Here is a 12954-nt window from a genome sequence, read left to right as displayed (position 1 = left end):
AGCTTAACCACCGGCACGAAGGAAGGAACGTTTAACCTGCCCCTCCGTCCCGCTTTTTCAAGAGATGAGGAAATGCTTAGCTTAGTCTTACAGTCTCTAGTGAGCTATAGCTCCCTGCTATTTATCTCACGCTCCCCACCATTTCGGCTGGGACCTGGAAGAGAAGGCACAGCTTACACTGGGGGTGGAGGCTGAGCTTCCCTATATTTACATGCGACACACCCTCTTTTTCTTATTGGTGGAGCAGAGCAAACTATATTCCCTCCCACCATATTACCTAACTAACCCGCCGCCTCCCTTCAGTTCCGAGCCTTGGAGATAAACTTAACTAGCCCGGAGATTCTAGGCGGCCTAGGCCCCAGCGATTGGCCGGCGCGGCTCCCCGGCAGGCTCTGGGAGCTCATTGGCTGTGGGCTGGCGTCCTGGGGGCGTGGCCGGAGCTGTCCGGTTGGCGGGGGGGGGCGGTACCAGAGCGTGGGGGCGGTGTAGATAGTGGGGCTGCGGGGGCGGGGCCGCACTGAGGCGCTGCGGCGGCTGCGGCGGCGGCGGCAGCATCGGTGGCGACTGCTCTTCCTAGCCTGGCGGGGGCGGGGGTCTGGAGGATGGGGGCGGGAGGAACAACGGGCCGGTGAGGAGCAGCCGCCGCCGTCTCTGCCGTCGCTTGGGCAGCCGCCGCGGGGGTCGCTCCGGGCAGCGCCGATCGCTCTCGGGCCGTGGCCTCTTCATCCCCACATCCCGCCCCAAAGAGGCTGAGGCTGAATCGCGGCGGGCGACCGGGGGACAGTCCGGCTCGCGGCGGCGCTGCCGGCGGCAGTGACAGTACGGACCCGGCCCGCAGCCCGCTCTCGCCCTCGGCGCCGGCCCGCAGCCACGATGAACCGGGGCGGCAGCAGCTCGTCGGCCGCCGCCAACTACCTGCTCTGTACCAACTGCCGGAAAGTGCTGCGGAAGGTACCGGCTCGGCCTGGGGTCCGGCCCGAGAGGGCGCCTCCTGCCTGTCGGGGGTCGGGGCCCGACCCTGGGTTCACCCGGTGCAGGGCTGGGCTGAGAGGGATCCCCGGCACCGTTCCTACTCGGAGACCGAGAAAGGGGGTGTGGGTTGCGGGTGAAGGGTTCGGACCGCTGGTGCTTTTTGTCCCTGCCAGGACAGACGCTAGAACTGAGGGGTTGGGGTTTTTTTTTTTTTTTTTTTGCCTGTGGTCCGTTTCCCCGCTCGCCTCCCTACCTTGCTAGTCCAGGTCTGCACCTTGGGCGGAGGGAGGGAGGGAGGGAGGGAGGACCCGGTTGGTCTCCTTGTGCAGTTTAGCTGTTGATGGAGGTCGGCGTGAAATCAGAGCAGCCTGGTCTGGTCTGGAGGACCTGGCTCGGCTTGACCGAGGCTAACTCTTGCGGCTGTTGTTTTTGTTTATTCGGTTGCTTTTGCCTTGCGCGCTTTGCCCAGCACCCCGCTTTCGCTGGGGTCCTGTGTCGGTAATTCACCCACGAAAGGAACTAGTAAAGCATCTTGAACTTTATTCCCGTGGGAAATGCTATTCGACCTTACTGTTCCTCAGGCTGGAGTTGGAGGAGGAGGAGAGTGAGGTGGACGCGGGTTATCCTTGCTTAGCACCCCCGGCCCGTGTTGATCCAGAAAAATCAGAAGCACCATCAGTTTATTGCTGCTTTCCACAGTGACTGATAGAAAGTTTACTCCGGTATTGTTGAGCTTACTTGGTTTCATCTCTTCGTTGGGGAGTGGGGGCTGGGGAGTGTTATGGAGGAGGAGATGAAAAAGTGTCTTTCTAACCGAAAAGAGTTTTTAATCAGATCTTAACAGCCGCTCCTGAGTAACATTATAATCACTTTATTCTTACCTAAGTTCTATTTTTACACTTCATTAAGTGAGCTCCTCCTGTTTGTCCAGTACAAATGAATTAAAATCGCTGAGCTGTGCAAATGCATCGGGTCTGAAAGACCGAAAATGAGATGAATATGGTACTGTTTTTTAGTCAATTTCTCTAAATACAGTTCACTTTAGGGTTGTTCTTTATATATTTTTTTAAAAAGGAAGGGGGAAAAAAGCCCTTAAGTAAGCAAGCTCAAATATTTGCGCTCTTTGTCCAAAAACTGTTTTTCTTCCTCGGTGGGTCAGGCCAAGTGCCAATCAAAGTTGTTTTTCAAGCCTCTTTTCCCTGCAGTAGGGCTGCTGCTTTTTTTCTTTTTTCTTTTCTATTTTATTTGAGAGCTTGAGGAGAGCAAGGGGATTGCAGATTTGAAGTTAATCGAATAGTTTAAATGTGCCTTAAATTGTGTTTACTGGATGTTTCTCTTGAAACACTTTTATTAAATGTGCATGTTGATTATGTGCAGTTATTTTTTTCCATAAACTCTGGGATCAAATTACGGTTGATACTTGCTCAGCTCATTGTAGGGCAGCTTGTGAGAAATGTAATGGATCAGAGGTGCAGCTCAGCTTAGCTGAATGTTAACTCTTTCACTGCAGGGCCCATCTGAACTTAGCTTCTTAAAAAACATCATTTCTTAACTTTTAAAAGTGAAGTTATGTCTTTGACATGAAAAAACTGCGTTGTTTAAGACATGTTTTGATTAATTCAAGCCTAATTTAAAAGACAGCAAGTTTTTTTTTTTAATTGTGTAAGAAAAAAGCACTATCTGACATAATTTTTTAAATGACTCTAGCAACTTATTAAGCTAATAAAATGCTGGGGGATCTTAGGCTTCAAAATATATTTTACTTTTTTTTTTTTTTTTACAATAACTATGGCTATAGATCCATGACATTTTGCTAGCATCTTTACAGCTTTCCTATAGCTTTTGAGAAACTATTTCTGTTTACCTAGAAAGAATATCTTCATGTCTAACTTTTATTAAAAGAAGTATGGGGAAAATTGGCATTCAGATTTTTATATTTTATAATTGCTTTGCACATCTCTGCCAATATTCCACTTTTTAGTAACTGCAAGGTATTTAATATTGATTCAAGTATTAGCCTGAAATAACTTAGGTGAAAAAAAGACTGTTTGAGCCAGTTATGACATGACTGGGAACAGTTGTATCTTTTTTAAGAGTGCCATTTTTATGTGCTCTTAAAAGAAATCAGAATCTAGCCCTTTAAATTCTTCTTTATTCTAAAAATAGCATGTAAGAATGTGTTTCAAATAAAGATGTTTTTCTTATTAATAGAAAGAATTTAAGTAAAATTCTTCTGTAACTCTCAAAATGTGATTCTTTGTATTTATCTTGTGTTGTCTGCTTCATAAAATGTTGAGTAATAGCACTTTGAATTTTGGTAAGCTATAGTACATCATAGAAGAATGAAACTCATGTGCATCCAGTGTGGATTACTCTTTACTGATGGGGGAAGGGTCACCTTTATATGTAGTAGAAAGCCTTCTCTAAGTAAGTAGCTTAACTTGTTGCAATGTGTTGAATTTTAAGGGAACTTCAAAAGGAACTGAAATTACCTTCCAAGGAAATATGTAATTTATTTCCTTATGTTTATTATGTTTAACCCAGTATCTGAATTTTGAATTGTGTATTGTATATGAAAATCACATTTATTCTTAGACATGCCTTTACAATTCTGACTAAATGTCTTACAAAATAAAGTGACTTCTCAAAAATATTCAATGTGCCTAATTGGGGAATGTTAGTAAGAAGAAAGGAGTGATAAATCTCATCTAGAAACAAATAAGCAAACAAAACTATCCTCAAATCTATAACTTCTGTTAAGTCTAACTTGCTCTGTTATCAATGAAGTAGTTCAATAAAGTTTTTAATAGAGGAAGTGCTTGTATTTACTTTGTACACTTAATAAGTTTCGAAGCATAATACATTTTACTTGGAAGAATTTCCAATGACAACTAGATAATGTGATCCTTTTAATTTCAAAAGTGGAATGCCAAACTGCATTGAGGAAGGAAATTGTCCACTCATCTTTCAGTAAATAAATCATGTTTTGACAACTTTTTTTTTGGTTTTATAAACAAAGATACTTTCAAATTAAAATGAAAAATAATAGGTTTAACCGTATGTCCCTCAAGTTTATAGACAAAATTGGCAAGTAATAGCAATTTTATATGGTTTAGCCAATAGAATGGATTCACTTTATGCACTAGTAGCTATATTCTGCCTTGCTTAATTTGGTTTTCTTGTGTTACATATTTTTGATTGTCAAGGGCACTTTTTACTTGAAAAACTTAAATGTCAAAGATCAAAGAAGCAGTGAATTCATGATAGCAAACCTTTATGCAGTAGTTTTCAAACTGCATTCTATGGAGTCCTAAAGTGCTTCAGGGTTTAAAATGTTTGAGTAGTATTAAATTTTTTTTTTTTTTTTGTATGAAAGGTCTTTATTGGTGGGGAAGGGAGGCTGCAGGGCAGCACCAAGGAGGAGAGAAAAGGGGAGAGAAAAGAGGAGAGTGAAGAGGAGAGTGAGGAGGAGAGAGATCAGGGGAGAAGAGAAGAGAGAGCAAGTTGTATTAAATTTTTAAGTATAAATTATTTTAATACTATTGTTATTTTAATACTATTATAATTTAAGAGTATACCTATCCCCAAATGTGTTATATATAATATAGATACATTGGAGCCTACCTCAATTATCTTTTGTTACAAGATTATTCTTGTGTAGGCTTTGAATTGCAACTTGCTCTGCCATCTTTGTGTATATGTATGAATGTGTGTGTGTGTGTGTGTACTTGAACTTTTTTGTTACTATGTCACTGAAGAGGAAGATTGTCACTGATTATGAAGGCACTGCTCTTTCTTAAAAGATTCCTTCCATATCTACTTATGTTAAAATTTTATTTGTGAGAACTCAAATTTATTATCAGCAATTATTACTATATAACTAAAATATATATTAAAGTTGTTGATGCTTACAGTTCGGGTTCAATATAAGATTTCATTTTTTTTCATGATCTTTGCAGTATCATCAGCTGAAAACGTAGGTACTGTGTTTTTGCCCATCAGTTTGATATTATTAGATAGGAATATGGCCTTGTGTTTTCTAAGCTGCAGAAAATAAGATTTCATTTTCTGAAAGGCTCTCTGCTGCTTCCTACAACTACCCACCACCAAATAGATAAACGCATGTAATACACTGTAGTTACTAATGTAGTAATGCTGAAAATGACAACATATGCTTATAAGTCTTTGACAGGTTTTTTAATTTCGAAGTTTAGTTTTATCTGTAACATGTTGATAATTTCTACCTGTCTTACAAGTAGCTGCATAGTTTGAAAGAGATAATATGTGTTCAAGCACTTGGTAAACAAAACATATAACTATAAGAAAGAAAATGACAAACCTATATATTTTCTCTTTTTTTCTGAAATGTCTTAGTTTTATTTTGTGTTATGGGAATATATTTTAATATATTCTGAATAATTTGCTTACTATGCACTTTTCTGTCTTATTTTATTATTGCTTGTAAATGGGAGATCAATGTTATGCTTTTAGGTTGAATGACCTTTTTTCACTTGTTTTTGACTTCCATATTTCTGCCTGTGTTCTTTTCCTTTTCCAGTCCCCTTCATTTAAATAACAATTCATTTGGACTTTCAAATAAATAAATTGCCTCTTTGATACTTCAGCAGATAAGAGAATTGAAATTTGGTTCGAAAAGAGTAATAATGAAGGTTGATTGTGCTCAATAAAGGTGGGGATGAATCTAGGGTAAAGCAAAGAATTTTTAATTATTTTAGTTTAGGAGAAGAGTTATGGAAGTAAAAGTCCCTTAAGTTTTTCTCCAAATCTCTTCATCTGTTTCGTGTTTTTCTTTTAAAGGGACTGGGTTATAATAACTTAAATTTATATTGACCTTAGTTGATTCTCACATGGTATCTGTCACATAACTAATAAGATGTCCACATAATTCTTAGTACTGCCTCTGTAATAAACTGTATTGTAGTTGTCCCCTGCAGATTTGAGGCTGCTAGGGAATATCCCACTCCCAGCCTCAGCGTCTGTGGACTGTGCCTGGGTACCTAAAATTCTCAGGTATGAGAATTAGCCATTCTTTGACATATTATTGTGAAATCAGCTGGAGGATTAGGAGAAAAATAAGCTGGCTACTTTTATTATCTCTCTAATAATTCCATTAATTCTCTAATAAAGAAAAGGAGCAATTCTCAAAGTGTGATCCTTGCACTACTGTGAATGTCCAAGACCCTTTCAGAGGGCCTGAGAGTTGAAAACAGTGTTCATAAATATACTAATACTTCATTTGCCTTTTTAACTGCCTGGAAAAGCAGTGGGGGTAAAACTACTGGCCCCTTAGTATAAATCACAGGAGGGCCCCCACAAAATGGTACATTCTTCACTGTTCACCACCACACACTTGGCAGTGGGGAAGAAAAGAACACTTTTACTTAAGAATAGTTTTGGAGAGTCAGTAAAAATTTAAATTTTGTTAAATCTTGACCCTTGAGTGTCCATTTTTAAAATGTTCTGTGACAAAATGGGAAACATATAAAGCAATTCTACTGCATAGCAAGACTGGTTGTCTCAAGAGAAAACCAGTGCAGTTTTTGTTGCAAGCTGAACCAGCCACTCATTCCATGTAGCCCAATCTTTACTTAAAAGAACACCAGTCAGGCAAACTTTGGTCACTCAGACCTGGGTATTTGATAAATATTTTCTTAAAAATGAGTAATGTGAGCCTGAAAATACTGGGAAAATAACTGATGGTATTTGTTGTCAGTGATAAAATTGAAGCTTTCAAGGAAAAACTAGAATTTTGGAAAATGTGTATCTGCCATGCGTGCCTAAAAGCTTCCCACCTTGAAGACTCACTCCTTGAGAGCAAAGGTGATACTTAGTAATGGATGTGATCACTTGATGTTTTATAACAAAATGTATCAGAATTTGAAAGCTCTACATAATTCATTGAACCAATCCTTTCCAGATGACTATGGCACAAAGACAGGGTTACTTGGAGCCTTTCTTTTTGGCCAATATCCACCCGGTTAGAGCACCATGGGCGTAACCTTTGTGTCTGACCATTCTTTTTCTCACTGGCAGTGAATATTGTCAATTGTTTTCCTTGAATATTCAGGGTCACTTTGCTCCCTTTTTGAGAAAATCTTACAACTGAAAGATCAATTCAAAATTTAAGATGGACAAATGGATTTTAATATAATATGGAAAGTTAAGGTCATGGATATAGTTTCAGATTCCACATAACCTTTAAGAAGTAGATTTGTGGAGTTTTGATGTGTTATCAAAGAAATATATTCACAATTAATCTCCTTTTTTTTCAACTGTGTCAGCCTGGATTTTTCTCACATACTTCAGTCAAAACATATCACAACAGATTGAATGCAGAAAATCCAACTGTCTTATATTAAACAGACATTAAAGAGATTTAGAAAAATGTAAATGTCACTCTTCTTATTTTTTCTGTTTTGGAAAATAAAGTTATTTTCATAAAATATGTGATTTATGTTAACATTTAGTGGATTTTATTATTTTAAATGAATGAAACATTTGAACTTTTCTCAGGTTTAATTTCTAATGTTGTAAATATTGACAATTGTAACCCACACATAAAACCTTTTTAGTGTCCTCAGCAATTTTTAAGAGCATGAAGGGGTTCTAAGACCAGAACATTTAAGAACTGCTGAGCCAGAGTTAAGGATGGCAGTTTATAGTACATATAAATGTAACTCTGTGGGGAAAATAAAAAGGTGACAGACAGAGAAATTATGGCTAGGTCCACCCTGTCACCTTCATTCTGTATGGGGATCACTTGCAAATGTTACCTAACACCCTTTCCGTGACATCCTAGAAGCTCCTCTACTACCATAGTAAGACTTTGGCAAATTAGATAGTTTTTCCAATTTTTCATAATCATCTTTTCACTCAGTGGAAACCAGAGGAGAAAAAAAGCAAAGCTTTTTGGCTCATAAGAAATATTCTTCTTAATACTGTATAACAGCTGAAGAAAAATCAGATACAAAGATTATGTCCATTATGCTCTAATTGATTGGTTCTTGGCTAAAAAGGAAAGAAAGCTCTTGAGTAGCAAGGTTAGCTCTTTGGGGGTGAAAGCTGAGAAGTGTGGGAGAAGCAGCAGAAGCAGAAAGCATGAGAAAGAATCAGGGAGAGAAGAGAGAGTATTAATGTAGGGAACTGATAACAAGCATTGTTGCAACAAAGAGAAACAAACTTGCTACTGTTAACAGCACCTAGGACCTCTCTGAATTGGGAGTTCCTGAATGCACAATGCTCAGAGGGATGGGGGCTTCCTACTCTCTCTGTGTGTGTAGGGGGGAGCACACTGTACACTGTAGCCACGGGGCCAGCAACTACCTACAGTTTATGGGGTTCCTGACGACATCTGGTGAGATGGACAAGTGACTCCCAGTGTCTGACTTGCCCCTTAGACACCACTCTCATGGGAAAGGGGGTGAGGGCAGGAAGTAGAATTCACTGTGTAAAATAAATATGTTACCAAGCCCAAACATTTAGCCATGTATCCCTACAGTTACCCTAAACCTATAAGAAGGTCAATAAAAACTAAAGTTGTAGATTTAAATTATAGTTTAAATCTATAGTTAACATGTGGAATTCTATTTGTCCTTTGGACTTTTCTTTGAAACTCTAGTAACATTTCCAAAAAGCCTCTTTGGTCTTCAGACTTGTTTCCTTGTCCCTCTAGCCTCTGGAGTGCTGTGCCATCTGCATGGATAGCACTTAGTATATTGTATATGACATATATCTTTCTCCTGTTACTTGGGATCTGGTCAATGGAGACTTAAGTTATCTTAGCAAAATGGGATTGTGATTTAAAGACATTTATCTAAAACATGTTGATGGTATATTTATATGAGATGTATCTAATAAAACGAAAACTTCTGATTTTCTGAAACATGTCTGATACATCTGTTCTTGAAGGCTCTGTTTTGTTCTTTTTATAAGGAACATTTTCAGAGGTGCAATAGCAAAGATTATTTGAGAAAATACAGTACACTGGTGTCTGGTGTTTTTTTAGTTTTGTTTTTGAACATTTTGTTGTCATTGTGGCCACGAGAATGTTTCAGATAAATATCAGACCACTTTATGAAAGGAATTATGATAGGGAGCAAGAATGTTTGTCCACCAAGAGAGAGAATAAAGACATTGGCCTTAGCCATTGGCCCTTCTCAGAAACGTAAAGTAGCCATTGCCTTGAAAGGGACATATGCCCCATGTCTTGAAGTTTGCTAGTGTTTATAAGTGATTTAGAGTAGTTAAGGGCATACCTTCAAACTTCTAAGATTCCCTGTAGGCCACCTCTTAAGTGTCCAGTTTGATTACAGAATTCTGGCTAAGCCTTCCTTTCCTACCTTCCCACAAGCCCTTTGCTTTGGAAGTCCCCCCAAGCCAGCTGTGATCCCTGTGTCCAGTAGGCACTGCCTTGGTAACTGTGAAACAGAATTTTTCATAAGCCTGCACTACTCCATAACTGGCCTTCAGTATTAGATCCACCCAGCAATGAGTCATTTATTGGTCTGTGAGCCAGGATATTGACTGCTCCTTAAAGGACACATAAGTATTATGAGTTATTTTATTTCTATTCAGAACTCAACAGTGGGTTGAAATACCTTGCATTTTGCTGTTTAAGGCTTCTGACAAGGTATGGCAGGCATTTAACCTTAGTTCTATAAAGAATCTATTAAAAATAATATGTATGAATAAGTATTACCAGGTATAAAAATGGCTGATTTAGGGCCATATTATTTCTTGCAGAAGGGACTTCTTTACTTTTTATTTATTGATTTATTCACTTGAGACAGAGTTTCATTTTGTTGCCCTTGGTAGAGTGCCCTGGCATCTCAGCTCACAGCAACCTCAAACTCTTGGGCTTAAGCGATTCTCTTGCCTTAGCCTCCTAGGTAGCTCAGAAGAGACTTCTTAACAAGTACAAAATATGTATATAAGTAAGATTTATTTTTTCTTTATTCAGTGCTAATTAATAGCTACTTGTAGCTATATATTTTATATCTTCTTGTACTGGATGAAACTGGTCAGTTGAAGAAATGAAGTTTATCTTTTCAATTATAGATATATCTTGTTGAATACTTAGATCACATTTACCTCATGGGTAACTAAAGCTGGATTTTACTGAAGATCATTATAATTATCTGAGACGTGACTCTTAGTTTTACATATTAGTAAACTAATAATTTAGTAAACATATCAGTAAACATATTGTATGATGCCAATAACAACAGTAGCTTCCATTGAGTACTGCCTATGCACCATAGTCAGCGTCAAGTATTTAAGCTCTACATACGTTATCATATTTAAACATTACAGTTAACCTATGAAAAATTATTATACTTTATGGATGAAGAAACTGGGACTCAGAGGGCTTAATATCTGCTTAAGGCAGAGTACTAATAAGTGGTAGACTGGAGATTTCAAGCCAGGTTGAACTGTAAAGCCTGGTCAATTATACAGGTATAGACTCTGCTTTGCTTTACCGTCACATGTTTTTCTTTATGCAAAAGACTCTTATAAAATTAGTGAAACTTAATAGGACCCGATTGTTCAAGAAATTAATAGTGATTTTTATCAGATATATCCTACTGCTTTATTTTTATATTAGAAATGCACCAAAAATCACTTTCTAAGATTAAATCAATTGAGAAACAAATTAAAGTTCTCATTGAACAATTGAGTCCGTTTAGGAAGCTCTTTTATCTCTGTAAATCCCTGATTATGTGACCATTCCTTCCTAATTGCAAGATAATTTTTCCTAACTTCCCAACATACTTTGCTGTCCTTCTGCCCTCCAGGTATTAATTAGTTCAATAACATTGAATCATTCAACATTTCTGTATAGTATCTGTGACCAAAGAAAGTGTTTAGAAACATTTAAGTATTATGTCTTTTGAATAGGACCTCTGTGATAGTCTCACATCTTGGTAATTTTTTTGCAATAAAGAGTTACTTATGAAGATAAGAAATAGCATGGATGATCATTTCCACCATTCATTTGGCTTTTTATATTAAAGCAAAAATGTTGTTTAAAGGACACAAAAGAAACCCCAAGACTGGCATCGTTCCCTGGGCCTTTTCTTCTTTGCAGCCCCAACAATACTGTATCTACAGAAGAGTTTCTAGTCTTACAAAGAGTTTGTGTTGGAGAGTGGGATTGATTTATGGGAGATGTGATTCTCCTACTTGTAAATTGGAACTCTGAGAGTTCTCCATGGAAATGCAGTAAGATATGTGGGTAGGTTCCAGAGAACTGTTATTATTACAGGTGTGTTCAATAGGCCTTTATTGATTAGCCTGGAAACCTAGCCACTGGGTAGAATCACATTGTTTCCAGAGTAAAACCTATCCTGAAGTCCAAGTGACTGTGTCCCTGAAGACTGTCTTTTCCTAACTTGTTTACTCAACATTAAAAAGGTAATGATTTGGGGGGGAAATACCTTGTAGTTTGTTCACTCCCTGGAAGTGTTTGTCAGCTGAATATTCTAAGAGGAAAACTGTGTTAATGCAGTTGCACGCAGTGTTCAGGGAGTAGTGGCAACAAAGATGTGGATAACTCCTTGCAGTGATAAGTAGTAGGGTTGGGACAACCAGGGGCCAGCGTCAGGGTCCGGTTGGCTTATCTGCGTTCACTTTGTACTGACTGGCATGATGTGGTGCATTTTAAGTTGAGTGGAATATTTTTTAGTTTTCATTGTTGTCTTTAAGGCAGCATAAATGGAAAAAAGTCATATTTTAACTCCTTAGAAAGTTCCCTTTTTATACCAAATTAGAAATGTAACATGTGTATCTTAATGTTTTGGTGTAATCTAGTAAAGGAACACAAATCCAGCAAATTTACCCCACTACAAAAAAGAATTAAAGCAAAACAAATAGCATCTAAGCTGAAGTAAGATACCTTAGCACTAAACTTCATGTAATGTTCAGATTCTTTTATTTTATCAAACCTTTTTATGTTACTTGAAATTAGTAAAGTCTCAGCTGCAGTGTGGAATGTGTTGTCTTATTGTTTTAGTAGGGTACAATCCGTACAGTTCATAATCTCATGAGGTTGAGTTTCATATTATATACCTATTAAAGATAACTATAAACTCTAGGTTTCAGTATTCATAAGGCAAAGTGCATTGTTGAACACCTCAAATTTGCGTAAACTAGTAAATGTTCATTTTCTGATACAAGAAACCTATTTAGTGTTTGCTACTCTTAAAACTGAGGGAAAACATGCATGTAGGTAAATAGGAAGGTAGAAACAACTCTTCTTGGGTAAAACTATGTAGATTGCCATTTTATGCTTATCAGAATTCTATGTCAAATGCTGTTACCTTTTACCGACCTTTACATTCTTAGGCAGGAAATATGAAGGCTGTTGACTTTTATGTATAAATCACAGAATACGGTGTGAATTCCTCCACACAGGTCATCTAACAGACACTAAGTGCTTCTCCCTGTGAGGCACGGAATGCACATGGCCTGAGAACATCAGCTGTGCCTACGCAGGGGGGTGATCTGCAACACACTGTGGGTCTCACAAAGATGCTCAAGGTCCCCAAGATTGTGCCTCTCACTTGACAGATGTATGTAATCTGTCTGTAATTTTAGTCTTATAGGCCTTACATACAAGTGCAAATAGTTTTTCTATAGTAAATAATTGTAAAGGGTGAACCTGTCTTATTTTGTTAAGTCCTAAGTCCCTGCCCGCCTTCCTCACCCAACATTAACCTACTGGTGCTCAAGAACCGAGTCGCATAATAAGTGAACCTCACAACCTGCAGCCTTGATGAGAGGCGTGCCTGACACGGGCGTATGTGAACATTGGTGTTGGGGAGTGTCGTGAGGGGAAGATAGTTCAGTAGAAACAAATGGCTCCTCTGATTAGCAGAATTGATAAATATCAGTAATTTAAAAATGGAAAATCAGGTCATTCAGAATACTTTTTATAGGATAAGCTTTTTTTTTTTTTTTTTT

The 12954-nt window shown here is 38.4% G+C and overlaps 1 protein-coding gene across 1 annotated transcript in view; it reads left to right on the top strand.

Annotated features, from left to right (window-relative positions):
• Positions 1-519: 519 nt before the first annotated feature.
• The window catches only part of SESN3 (sestrin 3), a 75095-nt gene continuing 62660 nt past the window's right edge, over positions 520-12954 (top strand). Inside the window, exon 1 of the mRNA XM_023511250.1 lies at positions 520-951. Within this exon, the coding sequence (XP_023367018.1) occupies positions 874-951 (78 nt within the window). The 5' untranslated portion in view covers positions 520-873. The remainder of the gene's footprint in view (positions 952-12954) is intronic.

The sequence above is a fragment of the Otolemur garnettii genome, unplaced genomic scaffold (genome assembly GCF_000181295.1).
Source record: "Otolemur garnettii isolate 467f Iridium unplaced genomic scaffold, OtoGar3 scaffold00001, whole genome shotgun sequence".
In the NCBI taxonomy this organism is placed as follows: Eukaryota; Metazoa; Chordata; class Mammalia; order Primates; family Galagidae; genus Otolemur; species Otolemur garnettii.
This window is presented reverse-complemented; position numbering and strand designations above follow the sequence as displayed.